This window comes from Eptatretus burgeri, chromosome 13 (assembly GCF_056783735.1).
Source record: "Eptatretus burgeri isolate ZD-2024b chromosome 13, Ebu_testis_v1, whole genome shotgun sequence".
Taxonomy (NCBI): Eukaryota; Metazoa; Chordata; class Myxini; order Myxiniformes; family Myxinidae; genus Eptatretus; species Eptatretus burgeri.
The window spans coordinates 69,559,585-69,584,277 of record NC_140973.1 but is presented as its reverse complement, the minus strand read 5'-3'; the positions used below and the strand labels follow the sequence as shown (position 1 = coordinate 69,584,277).

The 24,693-nt window shown below is 41.1% G+C and overlaps 1 protein-coding gene across 10 annotated transcripts in view; it reads left to right on the top strand.

Moving 5' to 3' along the window:
- The window catches only part of LOC147014718 (sodium/calcium exchanger 3-like), a 412,647-nt gene that overhangs the window by 133,739 nt on the left and 254,215 nt on the right, over nucleotides 1-24,693 (top strand). For all 10 annotated transcript variants that reach the window (XM_085852870.1, XM_085852868.1, XM_085852872.1 and 7 more), the window contains one exon: nucleotides 20,475-22,307. In XM_085852870.1, the coding sequence (XP_085708996.1) occupies nucleotides 20,475-22,307 (1,833 nt within the window). The remainder of the gene's footprint in view (nucleotides 1-20,474; nucleotides 22,308-24,693) is intronic.

Below are 24,693 nucleotides of genomic sequence, written 5' to 3'. Positions count from 1 at the left end.
TCCAAATTCCTGTCCTGGCTAACGAACTGCTGCTGACGAAATGCTTTGTCAAGATGATGGCACAATGATGATGTGCAGATGAAATGTATGCTTTTATTGACCCAGTTTGTTAAGAAAAAGAAAAGTCGAGGATTTCCAAACATTTAACAGCAGCAGAGATGAGGCTGAGCCGAAAGGAAGCAAACCAGGCTGTTCCACATCTAGGGGCAAATTGAGTGAAGTGGTGCCCAACGTAATCTCACTGGGTCGATATACCTTTCGTGTTGATGGCAGTTGTGAAGCAGATTTTTTTTGAAATTTTTTTTATGGATCCTTGTTCACTGACACCTGGCGAGAAACCTAAACTTTGAAATCCTTCAAATGAAATTTACTTCGCCAGTTATCAGATCAAATTATGTAATCATGTACCATGCTCCATACAGAGCGTCTGCTCTGCCAAAGCAGTTTCTCTGGCTGGGGTTATAATCTGAGATGGGTCGCCATTCCAGCACAAGTCAGGGCAGGAATTTGTAATTTGTCCATGTTTCCGGTGATAGCTTGACTACTCTGCACAAAGGATGCCGTGTGATCTTTAATGGCAACCAACTAATGCCGGTAGATGGGATTCCCGTTTAACGTCCATCCACGGGACGGCACACACATTGATGAAACACCGGGGTGACAGTTTATACCTGGATCAGGATTCAAACTCGGGCGAGAGCTTAGAGGTGAGTGTGCGTACCTCAAGGTCATGTTGCCAGCTCCTCGCAACTTGTACAACAAACCAAGTCATTCCACCAATTGTGATTGAATTTTCACCCTCATGCTCATGCGATTGGAGATGGAATAATTGGCTCAAAAAAGGCACAATGTATTCGGTATTGTACATTTGTTATACTGGGACAGTATAACGATGTCAGAACTTCATCACAACCATTGCAGAGCCCTCGTCCATGCACCACCTCCAAAGCCCAAAACACCGTCAAGTTATAATCAGTCTCCCATTTTGAATCGTTGTCGAATAAAGACTGCAACAATATATTATACAGATGAGATACAAAAAGCAAGGGTAAAGGAGAGCAATGAGTCGTCTTGATAGTTGGATTATTATATCACCTGTTTATAAGGTGTGAGTCAATTACACTGAACAACAAATTTCAAAAATTTTTTTTTACTGGAGATGTGTAAAGTGATTAAGACTAATTTGGGTACGCTGATTTCAAAAATCATAACCGTTTTGCTGTATCACGTCAGGATTTTCAGGAACAGAAATATTCCCATTGCCTAGAAGTCAGGATTTCAATGAAATTTACATATGTCTTTAACATGTTTATTTCGTACAATTGTTGTTAACTTGTGTTATATTTCTTTCTTTCAGATAAAGATGAGTAGGCGTTTCTGTACCAATCATCCTGACAACTTCTGTTATGTCTGTGGTCGGTATACCAAAAAAGATCAACAGCTTAAGTATATCTACAGCAGTGAAAATGAAGGCCGCCTACTTTCACTACTTCGGGTGTAAGGTGGGGGACCAAGAACAGAGCTGGGCACCACACATCTGCTGCACAAGCTGTCACACAACCTTGACTCAGTGGTTGGTGGAGCAGCGCGCGAGCATGCCATTCGCGGTGCCCATGATATGGCGTGAGCCGCAGAATCATCATGATGATTGTTATTTCTGCTGCACAAGCATCGCCGGCTTCAACAAGAAGAATAAAGGTCACATCAAGTACGCTGACTGCGTCTCTGCTCGTAAACCTGTGCCTCATGATGATGAGAACCCCGTTCCAACACCTCCAGCTGATCAGAACATAGCTGTAAGCAGTGGTGAAGAGGATGGTGATGATGAACCTTTTGAACCCGACACTCAAGAATCACACCTTCTGAACCAGGGAGACTTAAATGATCTTGTAAGAGATCTCTCGCTGTCAAAGGCGAAGGCAGAGCTGCTTGGATCAAGGCTGCAGCAGTGGAATCTACTTGAACCTAACACCAAGATATCCTTGTTCAGAGCACGTCACAGAGACATGGCTGAGTTCTTTGAGATGGAAGACACGATGACATTCTGCAGTGACATCAACGGTCTGTTGAAAGAACTTGGGTGTGATCACGATCCTGCAGACTGGCGCCTCTTCATCGACTCGGGGAAGAACAGCTTGAGAGGCTGTTTTGCTCCACAATGGCAACGAGAAACCATCAGTCCCACTGGCTCACGCGTTCGGCATGACAGAGACCTATGAAACTATGCGGCAGCTGCTTGATTCCATCAAGTACAATGACTTCAACTGGCACATCTGCGGAGACTTGAAAGTGGTGGCGCTGTTGTTAGGGCTGCAGTCAGGCTACACGAAATACATGTGCTTCCTTTGTCTCTGGGATAGCAGAGACGACAAGAATCACTGGGACGAAGAAAAGATTGGGAAGAGCGAAAAGAGCATGTACCTGGTCGACACAACGTGAAGCATGTCGCCCTTGTCGACCCAGCCAAGGTTTTCCTTCCACCACTCCACATAAAGCTCGGCTTGATGAAAAGTTTTGTACGGGCAATGGATCTGAATGGGCGTGGGTTTTTATACCTCAAGGAAAAGTTTGGCAACACCTTGTCGGAGGCCAAGATCAAGGCTGGTGTCTTTGTTGGACCGCAAATCCGACAGATTATGAAGGACGAAACTTTTCCGACAACTCTAAACCCCAAAGAGCTGGCAGCGTGGAGGACCTTCAAAGCTGTGACGGACAACTTCTTGGGGAACGAGCGCGCGGACAACTATGAAGAAATAGTGCAGCAGCTGCTGGAGTCCTTCAGGAAACTTGGCTCCAGGATGTCCCTGAAAATCCATTTCCTACACCAGCACCTGAACTTCTTCCCTGACAACTTGGGAGCAGTCTCGGACGAGTACGGCGGCGATTCCCACCAAGAGATTTCACTCATGGAGACGCTGCGTTACCAAGGCGGCACAACCCGAACATGATGGGCGATTTCTGCTGGTTCCTGCATCGTGAAACTGACACAGAGCAGCACAAACGCAAAGCCAAATGCCTAAAGCATTTTTAATTACATTCTAGTGGAGTTTTTCTGTAATTTCTATAATTTTGAAGCATTCATGATGAAATAAATGAATAAATGAATTTTTGTAAATTTCATTGAAATCCTGACTTCTAGGCAATGGGAATATTTCTGTTACTGAAAATCCTGACGTGATACAGCAAAACGGTTATGATTTTTGAAATCAGCGTACCCAAATTAGTCTAAATCACTTTACACATCTCCAGTAAAAAAAAAATTGTTGTTCAGTGTTATTGAGGCCACAGCCACTCTTCCAGGTTGATTCCCACCTGGTTAGTCGAGCCGTTTCTCAAACCAAATTTTGGTGGTGAGTGGATGGCAGTTCACCCAATAACCACTCACTGGAACTTCTTGGCCTCAATTTGAGCCAAGACTCATTCAGACCAAATTTCAAAACTGACATCAAGAAGCAAACGCGATTCCATCATCCTCCATGGGATGAGGTCATTACTTTGTGATCCTTCACTCCCCATAACATAGTGAAAAAGGTGCTTATGGGAAGCTCTGGAGTATTGTTTTCCACTTTCTGACAGATCCCCTGTCTCTCACCTGGTGCTTCTTGATACTGTAAAGTACCTTCAGAAAGTATTCACACCCCTCGACTTATACACATTTTGTTCTGTTACAACCTGAATTTTAAATGGATTTCATTGAGATTTTTTTTGTCACCAATTTCCACAAAATATCTCATAATGACAAAGTGAAAACATGTTTTTCGAAATTTTTACAACTCGATTGAAAATGAAATACAGAAATATCTAATTTACATAAGTATTAGGCCCCCGAGTCAATACTTTGGAGAAGTGCCTTTGGCAGCCATTATAGCTTTGAGACTTCAGGAGTATGGATGTACCAGCTTTGAACATCTGGATTTGGGGATTTTCTCCCATTCTTCTTTGCAGATTTGCTCAAGCTCTGTCAAGTCTTTCCACAGATTCTCCATGGCATTCTGGTCTGGGTTTTGGCTGGGCCACTCAAGGACTTTCACATTCTTGGTCTCAAGCCATTTCAGTTTTGCTTTGGCTGTATGCTTTGTGTCATTGTCCTGTTGGAATCTAAATCTTCATCACAGTCGAAGGTATTTTGCACTCGGAAGCAGGTTCTCTTCAAGGATTTGCCTGTATCTGGCTCCATTCATTGTTCCCTCTATCCTTACAAGTCTCCCAGTCCCTGCTGCTGAAACGAATCCCCATGGCATGATGCTGCCACCACCATGCTTCATGGTTGGGATGATGATAGATGGGTAATGAGCTGTGCTTGGTTTCCACCAGACATAGGTCTTTGCATTCAGGCCAACGAGGTGAATTTTCATCTCATCAGACCACATAATCTTTTGCCTCATGCTCTCAGAGTCTTTCTTGTGCCTTTTTGCTAACTCTAGGTGTGATGTCATGTTCCTTTTTCTCAGGAGTAGCTTCCATCTGGCCACTCTTATATTAAGCCTAGATTTGTGAAGTGCTGCAGAGATTGTTGTCCTTCCGGTAGGTTCTCTTATCTCAGCCAAGGAACTCTAGTTCTGTCAGAGTGGTTATTGGGTTCTTGCTCATCACCCTGGCCAAGGTCCTTCTTGCCCGGTTGCTCAGTTTGGTTGGACAGCCAGCTCTAGGAAGAGTCTGGGTAGTTTTATATTCTTTCCATTTCCTAATGATGGAGCTCACTGTGCTCTTAAGAACTTCAACACTCCAGAAATTGTTTTATACCCTTCCCAAGATTTATGTCAGTTTCTGCTCTGACATTCACTGTCAACTGTGGGATCTTATGTAAAAAGGTGTGTTTCTTTCTAGGTCATGTCTAATCAATTGAATTGCTCACAGGTGGACTCCAATCAAGTTGTAGAGACATCTCGAGGACGATCAAAGGAAATTGGATGCACCTTTGCTCAATTTGGAGTGTCACAGCAAATAATACTCATTGATGCAAGACATTTCAGCTTTTCATTTTTAATTAATTTGTAAAAAATTCTCAAAACGTTTTCACTTTGTCATAATGGGGTATTTTGTGTATATTGGTGATATTTTTTTTTAATTCAGGCTGTAACTCAACAAAATGTGACAAAAGTCAAGGGGTGTGAATACTTTCTGAGGGCACTGCAGCAGATAAAGCTCTAAGGATAATTCTCGCTATCATACCCCCCCTGCCCCCAACATCCACACTATTCTCTCTATCTCTGCCGAGTCAAAGACCCTTGTAATCCAGCCAACTCCTCTTCCAACCTAAATCATCTCCAATCCTTCACCCCCCTTCCTTTTCACATATTTTGAACCATCTTCCATCTTATGAACTATTCTGCTGCTTTCTTGAATCATCATATTGTGACGAATCCTGTCCACTTCTGAATATTTATATTATGATTATACAACTTCAGTCCCTCATCTGTTTATTCTTCCCTTCCCACTGTCATTATGTATGCCCCCCCAGCAATTTGAGTGTGTGTGCGCTCATGTGCCAGTATGAAACAAATCTCATTTCTCCATAACTGTTAACACCATACCACATGTGATGCCAGGAGTAGAACAGCTTCCCACATTATTAATCAAATAAATTCAACTCTGTCTCTCGTCCACAATATTATCAGGAGAAGAAAAACAAATTATTGCATCACATATTTTGTTGTTGCCTGCAATTTCAAGATTATCCTTTTATGAATTGATCTTAAATCAACGTTGTAGGGTTTTCCCACACAAGCGAAGCACAAAGTGGGGTTAAGCCATTGGCTCGTGTCCGTCTGTCTGTCTGTCTTATCAGATTATGTTCATCAGTTTATGATCGAGGAACAACTTATTTAAATTGAATGTTACATTTTGAACACTAATCGGAACATGAATAGGAAGACAAGTTTGCAGTTTTACAGTACTTTGCCTCTGAATTTGTCCCAATCACGCATGCGCAGAGAGGAGCGAGATAATATTTTTACTCTTAGTGGGGCAGATAACAGCAATTTTTGAGAGGAATCGTGCAAATGATGATACAAGCATCAAATTTGGCACATTTGTTCTCCAGGAGCATTCTAATCAAATCTGCCTGATTGGCCATTTGAAAATCCAAATTTTGAAAAATTTGAAAAAAAAGAAAAACTTAAAAAAAAGTCAAGATCACGAATCAATGTTGGATGCTGGCTGAGATTGGTGAATGTTTCAGAAACATCTTCAAAGACGTTCCAAGTCTGCCATGCAGTTTTCTTCCCTTTACCGTGGAAGGCAGACACGACGTCACATCCAGTGAACGCATGGAAGTATGGGATCCCTCTCGCTTTTTCAGGCCCTATTGCAGAAACTACCTCATGGACTGGAATCCATTGTGCCTTGGCTCCTTGGCCAAAGGCAATCCACATGTTCTCAAGACCTAGTTCCTGTAAGGATGGCAGTACAGATATTGCTATGACTAGTACGTCCGTGTCATTAGCCTTAATGATAATGGACTTGCTACCATCCGTCATTGCATCCCTGGCGTGTACAAATATTCGAATGTCAGCTTCTTCATGACAACATGGAGACACAGCATCCAGTGACTTCCTTGTGTTGCTTATGGCATCTTCTTTTGTGACAATGGCTGTGCTTGTCGTCTGTGCTTCACGCATCGTTTCCGCAAGGAAGTGAAACAGCTCAGTCTTGTTGCTGTCATCTCGAAGAAAGCTTCTCCAGTACTTGGGGTCTTACTGGTTCCTGTCACTCTTCTTCTGATTCCTTGCCCCCTTTTCGACCTTGTCTCGGACTTCAGACTTGACTTCTTGTACACATCAAACACTACGTTCCCCCTCTCGTACCTGGCACCATAGGATTCCACCTTTTGGGATGTTTTCTTGTCATCAAATATCTTTGAAGTGTGTGGAGGTCGGGCATTGATAAGTGCTGAGCCATCAATGATGACTGCATCTCCCCTTGGTTCTCTGTCTGGGATGTTCACTTGCGCTTCAACAATTTCAGCCGGCTGTGACTTCAATTTTTTTTGAATTTTTCATTTTTATTTTCAAAATTTGGATTTTCAAATGGCCAATCGGGCAGATTTGATCAGAAAGCCCTGCAGAACAAAAATTCCAAATTTGATACTTGTATCATAATTTGCACGATTTTTCTACTATCTACTACACTATCTGTGCCTGCCTGGCAGTTAAACAGAATTGAAAATCATTTCAAACAGGAAACTCACTGTTTTTAAGGACGTCACAAAGGCCACAAATAACAGGCATGAATAACTAATATAATATGTTGGATCGGGTGATTTAATAGCCACTGGGTAAAATGGTGGAAAACCCGAAATTAATTTATTTATATTTCTTTAAACCTCCTGAAATTTTTATTTAGATTAAATGCTGACTGGACTGGCTTACAAAACCTATTTTCTGACCTTTCCCTGTGAAGATTACTGCCTCTCCTCGGGAGATGCCTCTATTTATGCCGAACATATCGCTGAAGTTGTTGTTGTTGCAGGAATGGAGGCTTATATCCCCTTCTCTTTCAAATCTATCTCTTCTCCCAGTTATTGGTTCAATAATTCCTGCTCCGCGGCCAATCATGCAAGGGATGTGGCATATCGGACATGAAAAAGCTCTTCTTCCTCCGACCTGCATTCAGCTTTCATATCTGCCAGAAATCGTTGCAAACGTGTTATTCGTGAGGCGAAGCATTTTTCTATCCAAAAGAAATGTGACCTCTCATCTTCTTCCACTAATAGATCTTTCTGGTCCTTAGCTAAAAGTATCTCTAACAATTTCTGTGGCTTTACCTTTCCTTCACTTTCCTGTTCCGATAATACTATCGTTGTCTCTCCGACTGATAAAGCAACTATTTTTGGTTCTCTTTTCTTCTATAATTCCACACTGGATGACTCCAACATTCCAACTCCCCCGATGCCCCCATTACCAATCCGATTCCCCTCTCTATAATCTCTTCATGCAGTCGAAAAAGTACTCCTCCCTCTGGACATAAGCAAGACATAAGATGGCATTCCTCCTCGTGGCTTGAAGGAGTGTGCTTCAGAACTTGCACCCGTGCTTGCTCATCTGTTTGTTTTTGTTTAAAAACCCAAACTTTTCCTCCTTTCTGGAAGCATGCCTCAGTACATCCTATTTTTAAAGAAGGGTGATCGTTCAAACCCTTTCAACTGCCATCCTATTTCTCTGACTTCTACTGTTTCCAAAGTCTTTGATTGTCTTCTCAATTCCCATTTCCACAAGCATCTTGAAGCTCACAGTTTTCCACTTGACCATCAATATGGCTTTCACAAGGCAAGATTAACTGGTTATATCCTTTCTTACACTATGAATGTCTGGGTCTCTTGCTGAGAGACTTTGGGGAATCCTTTGTTGGAAGCCTTGATATCTTAAAAGCATTTGACAGAGTTTGGCATCAGGCTCTGATATCCAAGCTTCCCTCTTTCGGATTTCCTTCTTCACTCTGCTCTCTTTCTCTCCGACGGCTCTATCTCCATAATTGTTGATGGTTAAACATCTCCCTCCTTCATTATCAACAGTGGCATACATCAGGGTCCTGTCCTGTCTCCAACCCTCTTCCTTCTTTTTATCAATGACCTCCTTTCATTCACAAATATCCAAATGCACTCGTATGCTGATGACTCAACATTATATTCTTCCATGTTTTTCCCATCTGCTCCATCTTCCCTCACCCAATCTATATCTCTTTTCATCGCCTCTTTAAATTCGGGTTTGGACAAGATTTCCCAGTGGGGGCAAATGTAATCAAATTTGGTTTGATGTTTCTAAAACTCCTCTCAACTCTCCAGTCTCCTTTGAAAGGTCCACAATTACACCAAGTGATACAATAAACCAACTAGCTATTACCCTAACATCAAATTTATCCTGGAATCCACACATTACGCAAATAGCAAAGTTTGCTTCAAAGAATCTAGGAGTCCTGTTCAGATGTCAAAGATTTTTCTCTTCTGAACAGGTGCTTCAACTCTATGAAGGATTGATTCATCCTTGTATAGAGCACTGCTCTCACATCTGGGGAGGTTCGAGCTCCACATACTTACTGGACAGAATTGAATCCAAAGTCATCCGACTTGTCAACTCTCCCAATCTGATCACAAACATGCCCTGCTCAAATCATGCCACAAAGTTGGCTGGATTTCTCTTTTCTAAAGATATTACTTCGGTTTCTGTTCTCGATAATTTGCTGCTTGTGTATCTCCGCCATTAGCAAGACCATCATTATTTTATTTAAATTAAAGTATTGTTGTGGACCCAGGGTCACGGGGGTACAAAGAGGGTGGGTGGGGGGGGTTTCTCTGGATCTCTTCATTTTCATCGGGGATTGCAGGCCTTCACACATGAAGAATTTTGTGTTGCGGCAGGTCATTAAGCGAATGCCAATAGCTTGACCACGTGACTTAGGGTCCTCCGTCTGACACCGTTGACCACGTGACTTAGGGTCCGTCTGACACCGAGAGAATGAAAGGAACACATGATCTCTTATTTCGGGGAATTGCGCCCTCGGCAATTATGCCATCATCTTTATTAAATCGTGATTAACCAGCTGAGCTTTCCGCTAGCACAATGCTGGACTGATACAAGAGCCCATTAGTGGGGAATTATAACCTCCTGGCGAATGTACATACAGACATTGCTGGGCCAATGGAAGAAAGGAGAACCACAGGCAGATTGGAAATATAACAAGAATAATTTATTTACAATGAGCGATGAGGGGTATGGGAAGGAAGGAGGGGAACTCAAGGGCTTTAATGGCGTTACAGGAAAAGGGGACATGCAATAAACAGAGTGTAATGAAGGTGTGTATTTATAAAAAGGGAAAGCAAATGTACAAGTTACAGAGTTAACCAATGCCTTACCGACTGGTTAACAAAGTAGGGTACCCTTCAGACCTCACACACACAGGGAGACAAATTGGGACTGGTACATATGTCACCTTCCCAAACTTGGTACAGCTCTCCGAAATGGTCCCTACGCTGCTCTCCACCACCGAGGGTCCACTAGTTCCATCGGGAGCATGAACCAACACATCCAGGACCAGGGAAGAAACAAGTGCAATGACCCAGACAGAGAGAGAACAAGCTCGTGCCATGACCAGGACCCCAATAGCTTGAGGGAAAATAAGAAAGAGAGCGGAAACCAGGACCAAGGTAGCTCGGGGGCGACAACAGAGAGACCGAATCAGCACGCTGAGTGCAGCTTTATAGCTCTGGGAGCAGGCGGGGCCAAAGAGCCACGTGTCAGATCCCCCGAGGAGGCCCGGGACCAGTCATTGGGCCATGTCAGACTCCACGAGCTGGCCCCATGCCAGCCATTGGAGGGTTCCCCCGCAGCCCCATCCATTCTGCTGCCCAGCCGGATATTCAGTCATTTGGTCTAACTGGCTGTCGTCATGAACAGAGCTCCGCACTTTACATGGGGGGAATCTCTTCCACCCCTTTTCCCCTGGGACGAACCCCAAACGTCCAACAATGTTCATGGCAAAAGGCCAGGGAATGGGGCAATCGTTTCAGGGAGGCTTGGTCGTGTCTTAGTTTGTTTGCCAGTCATTTTGGATGTTGGGGAATAAATGGAGATTAGGGAAACGAAATACCGTACAGGGGTGGATAAATAAGAGATAAGTGAGTGGTGGAGCAAAGAGAGCGATATGTTATGCTTAATGATCGCACAAATATTAAAAACTAATGTCAGTACAGCTGTACACACGACACAACAAAATTTGTGAAGTTAACCACTGGCACATCTGCAAAAACTTTGATATCCCAGTTCCAGAAAATTCGTGGGAACATTAACCAAAAGCATGGTCTGAAAACATGGAAGTACCACTCACGTACGATCGTATGATCCCATCGAGCGTGAACATCAAAAACAAAGCATTGCAACCAGATATCATACTTGGGTACAAAAAAGAGAGATGAAGACATTGCTAAGTGAGGTGTTAATATGGGTGATTTTGGACTAAACAATGCAGAAGTCAACAAAATAACCAAATACGAAGACCTTAAGAATGAAGCGAAAAGATCTTGGAAGCTAAAGAATGCCAACGTTGGAGCAACGGGAATGATGACAAAGAACCTCACAGAGATATTGAAAAACCATCCCTGAGAATATTACTACAAATGAACAACAGTTGAAAGCCGTCCAGGGCTCGGTGACCATCCTGAAGAGAGCCCTCGGCACAAAACTTTGAGAACAGAAAACTTCACAGCTTGGTCCATGAATCGTGATCCCTTACTGAAATAAGGGTGGATACTTTGAGCCCACTCTGGGAGGACTCATGCCTGGTGTTGGCTTAATGGTTATTGTGGCGGGCTTGGGATCCTCGGGTCCTGAGTTCAAATCCCGCTCAGCTGTTGAATTAATACCAGGTGGGGTTAACTCGATCTGTCATCCTTCTGAGGTCAGCAAAATGAATACCAGCATGCTGGTATACTGTGTAAGAGTGGCGACCCGTCCAGGATTGTGCCCAATAGCCAAGGAGACTGCTTAGGCAGCACCAACGCTCTGCACAGAGTCTGGTCCCAATGGATGGATGGAAATTAACAACCAAGGAGCTTGGAGAGCGCTCACCAAGTGGTTTCAGCACTCAAGCAAGCACTTCAATGAAACGGTTTTTAAGAAACAGCTAGTTTGGCATGCGATTAGCAAAACGTTAAGCATACACCTCCCGGAGACGCACGAAATGTCAATCCACGAACGCTGACGTCTCTGGATTTTTATAGGCATTGCAATGTACCCAGCGATTTGTAGCAATGAACAGGCAATCAATAATATGAGTGCGGAAAGTGAAAACAACAACTTAATTGTTAAGAAATCGTTGAGGCCTGTTCCAAGTCATGGTAAGGTTAAGCAGGCCAAAAAAAAACATGGTGGCTTCAGACCCCAGCGAGGTTACCCAGGAAATGCCTTCAGACATCAGACCTCGGACAGCGAGGTGGTTGAGGATGGCCTGATTAAGGATAAAATTAAATAAGGCTGTTAATTTTCTTCAAAAGTGATGTTTTTATTAACCAAAACACCCAATTTTCACTCTTGCACTTCCGTGGAGTTTTCTTCATATGCATGCAAAGTTTCAGGCTGTTCGGTTTCATCGTTCATACTGAAACAAACTGACACACACATTGCCTTTTATTGATGTATATATATATATATGTATATATATATATATATATATATATGTATATATATATATATGTATATATATATATATATATATATATATATATATATGTATATATATATATATATATATATATATATATGTATATATATATATATATATATGTATATATATATATATATATGTATATATATATATATATATATATGTATATATATATATATATATATATGTATATATATATATATATATATATATATATATATATATATATATATATATATATATATATATATATATATATATATATATATATATATATATATATATATATGTATATATATATATATATATATATTGCTCTTTCTAACCACTGACTGACTGATATGAAAGATCGGTGCCTTCTGGGTGACATCGAAAGCTGAAATTTTGCGTGTCAATGGACATCAAAGCCAGTACACCGGAAAAATCACAGAATCGTCAGACAACATTCATGAATGAAATTATAAAGTTTTATTTTATTTTATTTTATTTTATTTTTTCTAAGTGCAGGTGAGTGATCCGAGACAATGGGGAAGCACGGTAATTTGGTGTGCCAATGGATATAGAAGCCGACACCAGGAAAAATCACAGAACCATTGGAATGCATCCTGAAATGAAAATGTACATAAATAAATAAATGAAAAATCAAATGCAGGTGAGCGACCCAAGACATTGGGGAAACACGGTTCGTATGCTTTCACAATGTGTAAGCTCACCCCGCTAGTATCTATATATCTATATATTATATATAATGTATATGTATATGTAAACGTTCACACATAGTACACACATGAGAATCCCAATATTCAATACCCCTTCAGCTACCGGACAGGTTTCATCACTCATTGGCGAATCATCAGTGATATTGTAGACAGAAATGCATACCAATGAGGCGCCCAAGCATGTACCACGTGCAAACGTCAAAAAGTAGTCAATATATAAATAAATAAAGACCCACCCACATCTTACCTTGTGTAGGTTTTCTTGGGTTGCTTTATGCAGCTTCTTCGGCGATGAGTGCGGGAGTGGTCAATTATTTAGATAATCCTAGCCACCTGGGTTTAGTTGATTCGGTGAGAGTTGATTGGTTTTTCCCTCCTTATGCAGGTGAGAGACGTGGGTGGGTCTTTCGATATATATATATATATATATATATATATATATATATATATATATATAATTATTATTATATAACTAAAACTCTCATCTTGTATATATGTATGTATGTTCCCGAAATACAGCCAAAACGGAACACGATAGCGCAAAAAATTTTCAGCCCACCTTACTCACCATTCTCCTGCGGTGTGCAGCATCAAGTTTCATTCAAATCGGGCAACGAAAAAAGAATTAAAAAATCCATTCCCGATTCAGTCAAGTACCCTTCGGGATTATTTGATCAATGCAAACAACCTCAGCGGTATAGTTTGCTGGAACTATTTTTTTCTTGAAATGATTTATTTAAAAATCTCAAACATTTAGTACAGACAAAGAACGATTTATTTTTAAGCATAAAATAAAATGCCATTTTGATGTAATACTTCTGTGTTCATTAATAAATAAAATTGTGTTTAGAAGATTACGCACAATAATTTGTTCGACTTTCTTTTCTCCTTTTTTTTCATATTGACGCACAATATCAAGTGTTGTTCAAATCGGGCAACGAAAAAAAAATTATTAAAAAATCAATTCCCGATTTAGTCAAGTACTCTTCGGGATGATTTGATCAATGCAAACAACCTCAGCGGTATAGTTCACTGGAGCTATCTTTTTTTTAATGATTTTTTTTATCAACCGCTGTTACAACAGGAACCCAACGGGTTCACGGGTCGTCCTAGTATGTATATATATATATATATATATATATATATATATATATATATATATATATATATATATATATATATATATATATATACATATATATATTATACGTACATATTGTGACTATTTTTCATCAATTACCCTTAATTGAGATCAAACGTAATCTAATGTGGGCGGAGACATCCATCAACACATTCGCGTCAACTTCTATTTTATGTATTTTTTTTTTTATTATGGAAGTCGAGACTCCAGGAAGAGCAGAACAAAAGGAGTCAACAGATTAACAGACAAGGTGGGTTAAAGGGAAAATGGTAGATGACAACAAATGGATGCATCACAGCACAAAAAAAGGAATTGCAGAACAAGAACGAGAACAGGATTTCAGCAGGTTTAGCAAAGCTCTTTAGAGGAAATAGAAGGGGGTTAGAGAGCTTTAGGTGGTCAATTTTTTGTCATTCAAAGGTGGTTAACTTGACATCTTTTAGGGAAGAGTTGCTGAAGATCAAACAATTAATGCTCTTGAATTTCTCCATCGAGCTGAGATCTGCGAAGGGTGTGAATGCAGATATCATGCAGGTAGTATTTCATCTTAATTGGAGGAATGTGCATCAACAAGGCTGAAATGACTTGTATTTGTAATAGATATAGTACGATATGACAAATGTTTGAAAGTTATTGAAACCAATTTTGCTCTGTCACAGGGATGTTACTCTATTCAAAAAGACAGTTGTAAGCATTTGCTCATTGATCCTGGAGAGTAAAAGGCTTGGAATACTATTCCAGGACTTTGATAGTCTTGAGCCGTCACTGTTCTAATGAAAGGATCAAGGTAACCCACACCATGGCTGAAAGTGTGTTGTCCTACCATCTGATCCTGCAGATGTTAGACAGTACTCTTCATGCAATCAATGTTGAATTCCTCTCCATCACATCACTGAATGGGCTGTTGTGCATCGAAGCTATCGAGGTGATAACTTCAACTTCTCGAATAATAACTGAGTCCCAGTGATTGTCTGTCCAATCTGCGTTCTCCAGATCTCAATTTGAAGGCACCATGCTCATATTTGGTTCGACTCAGCTTTTTTTGAGGATGCTCAAAAGTCAAGTTTTTGATCGATGTATTTGTGATAAATCCAAGTCCAGAAGGGAATTCCAGACAGTACCGGTACTTTGAGTCACCGCAGAATGGTCTTCCCATGCCTGCCTCAGATCATTGATGTTCTGTCTGTTGGACACAGGCACATCAACATTTAATCTCCTGAAGTTGTAAAAACACTTACATTCTTGTACCTTTGTAGTTGCATTGTCAGTTTATTTACCTTTTCAAGAGTGGTCAAACCACAGTTGACAGGTTAAATTATTTTTATAATTTTTTTTAACCCCACATATGTGAAGCATAAAGCAATTTGCTCATGTCTGTCTGTCCGTCCGTCCGTCCGTCCGTCCGTCCGTCCGTCTACAAACGTCAGTTTATGATCGAGGAACAACTTGATTTCAATTGAATGTTACATTTTGAACATGAATCGGAAAACGAACCTGAAGTTTAGCAGGACTGTGCTGATCGCACACGCACAGAGAGAAGTGAGATAATTATTTTACTCTGTCTGCTTACCTGTCAGTCAAACAAAATTGAAAATCATTCCAAACAGGAAACTTACTGTTTTTAAGGGCATCATAAAAGGACACAAACAACAGGCATGAATCACGAATGTAACACATTAAATAAGGTGGTGTACAAGATACTGGCATCTACAGTGGTAAAATTAGATTTTTTTTTCCTACGACCTTTAAAATATTAATTTTATTTCAATTCAATTATACATTTAAAGACTGTAGAACTCAAATTGCCTTTTTGACACTTTCAAAAGCCTTGTTCGTTGTACTTTGAAATGTTAAAGTGGTGTATAAGAAACCATCAATGGTGCTAAACTTCTGGAATTTTATTATTACCACCTTTAAAATCATTATTTTATTTCAATGGAATTATATACCTGAACACTGTGCAGTAAGGTGTTCTGTGTACTCTCTAGTTATTGATGCAATTTGTCCCATGCCAAGTCCCTCTTCACTGAAGGAAACGATGATGGCTTTCTTCTACCTGACTCTTGCCCACTCGAGCCATCACAAGTCGAGAGTGGATCTATTTACTTACAAAAATATTTGATCCTCACTTGAAGAACAGTATCATACCTTCTTCAAAAAAGTACAACATGACCTCACATAAACACCTTGTTATTCTTTATTTTCATATATATATATATATATTTTCATATATATATATAAATATATATATATATATATATATATATATATATATATATATATTTGAACTTTGTTCGTAAAACATGAATATGATCCAATGCTCCCTCTATTCTGGCTTGTGTCACGTTTAGTTAAGCTCCCTGTGTCATCGCACCGATTATACTGGAAGTCGATAAACGAAGATGAGATTGATGATACAGTATTTCATAATGGCAGTATTACTTGTGCTGAGCGATGCTGACTTGTGACGCAAAACAGGGGTCATCCCGGGCAGGCCAGCCTCTTGGTGGAAAAGTACCATCTCACGGTAGGAATTCGCCACTTCTTGGTTATTGAACCTGTATGTGGAAAAAAAACAACTTATTAATGTTTCATTTAACTACTGCCCAATATTGATTCGGTGTAAAAGTACCATCAGCTTCGACCAACTAAAAGGAGAGTGGGTACAAAATATGGTGTGTTCATGACATTGTGGCAAAAGAGCAATTGACGCTCTACGATCTCGGCACAGTTAATCCACAGCACAATCGACGATTACATAGCATAATAGCACTTCATCTTTTCAATGTGTTTCATGACCTACTCTAGTAAATTTGCGCCCTCAATAAGTTGTATCAATCATCAGCGCTTGGTTACTGACAAAGCAATTGTTAAATAAGATGAGCGGTTTAAATGTATCACCCTCGAGGTTTAAGACCAATCTGGGGATCTGTTTTTCCTGCTGACATCATGATCGTGGCGGGGGGGGGGGGGGGGGAATTAAAGCAATTTTTTTTTAAGTTTCAAAAGTTTAAATTGTTGTAAATGGAATTGTTTAAAAAAGTAACTTTTCACAAATGGCAAGCATTCATTTGTTCCATCAGACCATGGATGAGGACACTGGTCGATTGCTCCTAGTGCATTTGTTATTGTCCCCTTGCTCGTCTGAGTCTGAGAGACTATACCGAAAGAGAGATGGAGCATTTTCAACTCCAGGGAACTGCACAGATGTAGAATGAACAGTTGGGAAGATTTGCATGCACTCAATTAAAAATCTAAAAATTGCTGAAACCTCTGCTTCTGAGACCATTAGCTGGCATTCTGATCTGTGGGATGGATCTAAGCCTTGGATAGATCCATCCGTGATGCATCATAAACTCGGGATGGGGGGGGGGGAGTCATCAGTACAAATGACATATTAGAGCTGCACGTTGTTTTCTGAACTGTTTGGTCCAGAGTTAGCATCCTGGCCTAAACCTCCCACCAAATGCAACACAATCAGGGAGCGCTGCATCATGGATTACACAATACCTTTCTCTCTTTTTTTTGATGCAAGATCTCGGCTTGTTGAAGAACAAGACTTGCAACGGATGTTCTATTTGCAGTTAATTGGATCGTGTATAATGAATGTTCTATCTCTCCGGCTATTTCTCACTGCTGCCCTCTGTAGGACGATCTTTAGTACTGAATGAGGACTTTACAAGTTCAAAATACACAAGTTCACCTGACGGAGGATGCAAACTGCAAAGTCCTCGTTCGGCACTACAGATCGCCCGACAACGGTGTGCATGTGCAAGCAGGCTCACCCTCATTTATCACCAACTTGGCAGCTCTTTGACGCTCCGTGGTGGCTCTCAATCAGAATATCACGAAATATTGTTGGTGAACATTTAACTTTTCATTGGAGTCAATTAAATACGCAATGCTATATTTTTTCACGAGTTCAATGGTATACAGTATATCATTATAATTACCAATTAATTATATCAGTATTGCTTTTGTTTGGTGCTGGACTGTTGTTGAAACAGTATTGTCAAGTCTATAAGACACTACTTTCCTTAAGTTGAGAAATGAATATGCCAAAATGATACTGTGGCATAAACACAAAAGCAATGGAAACGAGGACAAAAATAGAATCATGTCCAGCTTTCAAGGATATTATTTCACTGAATTAGCTCAGCATGGGACAGATCATGGCATGCCAGTTGAGTACATACGTCAAATAACCCTTGAGCGTTCGGTTCGACTTGCAGGAGAAATGTATTGCACAAGTACATCATAGCAGCATATGATTCATACAGAAAGCCAGATAGCATGATCAAATTAACTACATACCACATGATAATTTTTTTTTATTTCCTTTGCTTATTAAATATGATAAGCATTGAAAGAAGTTGCAGAACCTTTCATCTGAGGCAGATGAACTCACTAGATTTCTCAGGCGACTTTTCTCTTCTCCCCTCTTCTTCCCCCGAAACCACCTACCCCATTTGTTTCCCCCTACCTTTCCACATAGTATGTTCCTTTTCTCGCATTAATTACCCCACACACATGGAGAAAAAAGCGGAGTTAAGCAATTGGTTCATATTCTTCCATCTGTTGTCTGTCTGTAACGTCAGTTTATGATCGAGGAACAACTTATTTAAATTGAATGTTGTATTTAGACTACGAATCGGAAAACAAACGAAGTTTATATCAGTACTTTGGCTTTTTTTGTAGTGGGGCAGATAACAGCAATTTTCGAGAGGAATCGTGCAAATGATGATACAAACATCAAATTTGGCACATTTGTTCTCCAGGGGATTCTAATCAAATTTGCCTGATTGGCCATTTGAAAATCCAAATTTTGAAAAATTTGAAAAAAAAAAAAACTTCAAAAAAGTCAAGATCACGAATTAATTTTGGATGCTGGCTGAGATTGGTGAATGTTTCAGAAACATCATCAAAGACGTTCCAAGTCTGTCATGCAGTTTTCTTCCCTTTACCGCAGAAGGCAGACACGACGTCACATCCAGTGAACGCATGGAAATATGGGATCCCTCAAGCTTTCTCAGGCCCTATTGCAGAAACTACCTCATGGACTGGAATCCATCGTGCCTTGGCTCATTGGCTAAAGGCAATCCACATGTTCTCAAGATCTAGTTCCTGTAAGGATGGCAGTACAGATATTGCTATGACTAGTACGTCCGTGTCATTAGCCTTTATGATAATGGACCTGCTACCATCCGTCATTGCATCCCTGGCATGTACAAATATTCGAGTGTCAGCTTCTTCATGACAACATGGAGAGACAGCATCCAGTGACTTCCTTGTGTTGCTAATGGCATCTTCTCCTTTTGTGACAATGACTGTGCTTGTCGTCTGTGCTTCACACATCTTTTCCGCAAGGAAGTGAAACAGCTCAGTCTTGTTGCTGTCATCGCGAAGAAAGCTTCTCCATTTACTTGGGGTCTTACTGGTTCCTGTCACTCTTCTTCTGATTCCTTGTCTCGGACTTCAGACTTGACTTCTTGTACACATCAAACACAACGTCCACCCTCTCGTACCTGGCACCATAGGATTTCACCTTTGGGATGATGTCTTCTTTGGCATAGTCATCAAATATATTTGAAGTGCGTGGAGGTAGGGCATTGATAAGTGCTGAGCCATCAATGATGACTGCATCTCCCCTTGGTTCTCTGTCTGGGATGTTCACTTGCGCTTCAAGAATTTCAGCCAGCTGTGACTTCAAAAAAAATTTTTTTTTTCAAAATTTGGATTTTCAAATGGCCAATCTGGCAGATTTGATCAGAAAGCCCTGCAGAACAGAAATGCCAAATTTGATGCTTGTATCATAATTTGCACGATTTTTCTACTATCTACTACACTAATGTGCAGAGTGAGATAATATTTTTACTCTGTCTGCTTGACAGTCAAATAAAATTTAAAATCATTCCAAACAGGAAACCTACTGTTTTAAGGACATTATAAAGGACACAAGCAACAGGTATGAAGCGGTGATGTAACATGTTAGAAAGAGTGATGTAATAGCCACTGCGTCAACGGTGGTAAATTCTGGAATTAATTTATACTTTTACAATCCCTATCTTATTTAAATTTATTTATATACTTGAACATGAGAACACAAATTGTCTTTTTGTCATTTCCAAAACCCTTCCTTGTTGCAGTACTTGGACATGTTAAATAGGGTGGTGGATAAGACTGCTTCAATAGCATCTAACTTCCGGAATTTTTTTTTTAAATGATATTTAAAATCATTATTTTATTTAAATTTAAGTGCAGTATATATATTTGAACATTGCGTGTGGTATCGCGTTCTATGAACTCTCGTTCGTTATACATTCACCTTTGCGCATATGTGCAACGTGTGTACTTACATGACTGTGATCTTGCCCTTTGCTTTGATTCTCTCATAAGATTGCCACCATTTTGTAAACAATTTGTGTTAAACCACAATAATCGTTTTGTTTTTGCAACAGTGGCAGAATCAAGTCTCAACTCGCACAGCCGACGTTCTTTGTTCCACCGATGGAGTTCACCACACGTTGCAGATGGTGCTGCTCATGCTGTGCAGCGTTCCTGCTATGGGCAGCAATCTTTTGTAGTGTGCAGGCGGGTCCGTCTGCACGACAAGAGCATACGAGCTCGGCAAACACTTCCAAAGTCTGCAATGTCACGACCAAATGCAACGAGGGAGTTCTACTTCCAGTGTGGTACCCACAAAATCCTTCCCTCGGCGACAAGGTGGCTCGTGCCATTGTCTACTTCGTAGCATTGATTTACATGTTTCTCGGTGTATCGATTGTGGCCGATCGTTTCATGGCATCTATTGAGGTGATCTCGTCCCAGGAGCGTGAAATCACCATCAAAAGGCAAAATGGTGAGACAACCAAGGCAACCGTTCGAATTTGGAATGAAACGGTGTCAAACTTGACGCTGATGGCACTTGGCTCGTCTGCGCCAGAGATTTTGTTGTCCATCATCGAAATTTGCGGACACGGCTTCAAGGTGGGTGAGTTGGGACCGAGCACCATTGTTGGCAGTGCAGCATTCAATATGTTCATGATCATCGCCATTTGTGTATATTCCATTCCAGAAGGTGAAACGCGCAAGATAAAACACTTGTGTGTCTTCTTCGTGACCTCTGGTTGGAGCATTTTCGCGTACATTTGGCTCTATCTCATTTTGAGCCAATTTTCACCCGGTATTGTGGAAATATGGGAGGCTCTTATCACTTTCCTCTTCTTCCCATTATGTGTGACATTGGCATGGGTGGCTGACCGTCGTCTACTCTTCTACAAGTACATGTATAAAAGATATCATAGCAAACATCACCGAGGAATTATTATTGAGACAGAAGGTGAAAGGCCCAAGGCAGGGATAGAGATGGATGGCAAGATGAGCACTTCAGCAGTTGAAGAGATGGTTACCTCTTTGGTTGAGAATGACAATGCAAGTGAAAGCCGCCGTGAGATGATTCGAATCCTCAAAGAGTTGAAACAGAAGCATCCAGAGAAGGACATGGACCAGCTCGTTGAAATGGCCAACTACCAAGCTCTAATTCAACAACAGAAGAGTCGAGCCTTCTATCGCATTCAAGCAACACGAATGATGACTGGTGCAGGAAATATCTTGAAGAAGCATGCGGCTGACCAAGCGAGAAAGGAGTCCAGCCTCCATGACATCTCGGACCATTCTCCCACTGATGACTTCTGTGCCAAGGTATTCTTCGAGCCAAGCTCTTACGTGTGCCTCGAAAACTGTGGCTCATGTGTGCTCACCATCGTCCGGCGAGACGGGGAGCTGTCAGAGTGTCTTTGCATCAAATACAAGACCGAAGACGGGACTGCCAAAGCGGGATCAGACTATGAGTACAGTGAAGGATCGGTCACATTCAAACCCGGTGAGACACAGCGTGAGATCAGCATCGGAATAATTGATGATGACATATTTGAAGAGGATGAGCACTTCTTTGTTCGCCTCTATGATCTACACACGAGTCCTGAACCGAACACTTTTGGGTCAAATGATGGTAGTGCTGGCCCAATTGGGCCTTTGGCACAACTTGTTGCACCTTATGTTGCAACGGTGACCATCTTCGATGACGATCATGCAGGAATTTTCACGTTCGAGGACAGAATGTGCCATGTGAGTGAAAGCATCGGTCTCATGGAAGTGCGAGTGCTCAGGACGTCGGGTGCACGGGGCACGGTCATTGTTCCATATAAGACCATCGAGGGTACCGCTAAGGGAGGTGGCGATGATTTTGAAGACTCATTTGGCGAGCTGGAGTTCCAAAACGACGAGACTGTGTGAGTCCTTGCTCCTTTGTTGATTTCCTCCTTTTCTTCCTCCTGCTTGTTGCTCATATTCAGTGGTGACATTGATTGTTTGTTTTTTTGTTGTTGTTTTATAACGCAAATGCCTCCTTGCTTGATTTGGGGCTTGTTGTTATTACCAATGTACTGAATATATAGATGTTATTAATGTACTGAATCAGTTGAACGATGCGTTTTTATTTGGCCATTGGATCTTGCTTCATCTCTGATGATGCATGCTGTGCTGTCAATGCCAATTGTGACATCATTGGTGACATCATTACCGATTATGGTATTATCAATTCTGTACCAGCAGGCAGGTTGGGGTGTGTACAGCAAAACATGTCAAGCATGCAAAGGTTATTGCATGAAAAACAGGTTACAATCAGAATACCTTTCAGTTGTTGAGAACCGAGTGGGCACAACAAATGCATTTGGGGCTTTTTCAAAAATGTGGAGGGGATAGGTGGTCGGTGTTTGGTGAGTCGGAGGAAGGGGGGGGAGTGTTAAAATCATTTTATTCCCCCTTCTAAGTAAGTAATGACAAAACAAATGTGTGACTTTTAGATAAATTCATTTATTGACACAAATGCAATAGATGTTTACCGTGTCTGCATTTTTATCATTCCGTAAGCACGAACACAATTTGATCCGTCAGGGACCGAAACCCCAAAGCACAACAACACTGGCAATTTTATTCCACATGGGTCACATGTTGCCGAAATGTAAAGCCACCTGAAAATGATTGGACCTGCATGGTTGTGTGATGGATTGTTACACGAAGGTTTGCAGTCCTTGTATGCGACACGGTGATATCTGGGAACGTATTTCTATGGAATGTCAATGGATGCTTGGCCAACTAACCCTGCACAACAAGAGGCGAAGGTTATTTGCATCGCATGGCTCTTTGTTCAGGAACCTTCGATACTTATCAAAAATATTCAAATAATCAACAAACTTTTGATTTTTTTTTTTTTTTAGCTCAGCTGGACTTTAGTCAGGTGAGCTTATGCGATCAAGCAGTGTCTGGAGGTGAGCGAGTGAGTGAGTGAATGAGTCGGTCAGTCAGTCTGTAAACACTTCAGTCATTATTGCTTGAACCAAACAGACAATTTTGAAGAAACTTGACCACAACCTTTATCACCTGTGAAGTACTAAAGTTTGTTCACGGCATTAACATAATCACTGTCTAAGGGGGTCTGCGAGGGGTTTGTGTGACTGTTACTCCTGATCTCTGTGAGCTTCAAGACACGCGATCCTATTTTTCATAAATAGTTCAGGCAGTACCCGAAGCATGCTTCGACACCAGCATTAGTTTTGTTCTGCTAGCATTTCCTGGTAGATGTTAATGGTGCCTTTCCAAAAGAGTAAACCATTGTGTGCCTGTGCCACTGTCAAATTCCTTCCCCGACCTGCAGGATTGTGACAGAGTAGCGGCCCTCCTGGGGTTTGTTCTCGGCCACGGAAACGTTCAGCACTTTGCATTGGTAGCCCGGTGCTCTGTTAAGAACACGGGTATTTATTTACCTGCCGAGCCACCGTGACTTTTACACATTTCAAAATTATGTCTGGACCCAAGGCTGTCCGAGGAGTGTGAGTGCTTGTAAGCTGTGCTGAGTGAAATGTAATGGTTACCATGTACTCGAACGGTGTTGATGACCTGGACACTTCAACCACTAATTACTGAGTAAAGGAATTCCGCGATTCTCTCTTACTCTGCCTGGTTTTTGTGTCCACACCAGACTAATTTGAGCCAATTTCTAACCTTCCAGTGTCCATAACTACAATGGAACCTGTAAAGGATAACAGCTGAAGCCTAGTTTTAACCCTAATTATGAACATCCATAATAATTTCTGAGTATTTATCATGTTCATATCTGATGCACACAAAGTCCTCTCAAGACTTGTGAACCCATCGTGCATTTTCACCCCGAGAGACCAAATAGTGTGCAAAGGTGGAATGGGCCTAACCCGAATCACTAAGCATCAGTGGCTATGTTTTTATTACATGTGCAAGTATGGTGGAATTTTTGACCTCTGACCCCGACTTCCGATCCATACATGCCACCTCTCCTCCTTTCACATCTCCTCTCAAACTTCTTTCCTTTCTCTCCCCACTCCTCATTTTCTTGCTCTTCTTCCTTTTCTTTCACTGTATTTGTCCATGTGTCTGTCTGAGTCCTATTATTTTCTCTTCTCTTTACTTTCTCAATTTCAACCCTCCCCCCCCACCCCTACCCAAGCACGTGCACATGTAATAAACAGTTGGTCCTTGGTTTTCTGGCATTTTTAATATTACAAGAGTTGTATTTCCATACTAGTTTTTGTGACCACCTTTGATGAAAGTGAAACAAAACTGAATGTTCAGGAGCTGAGAATG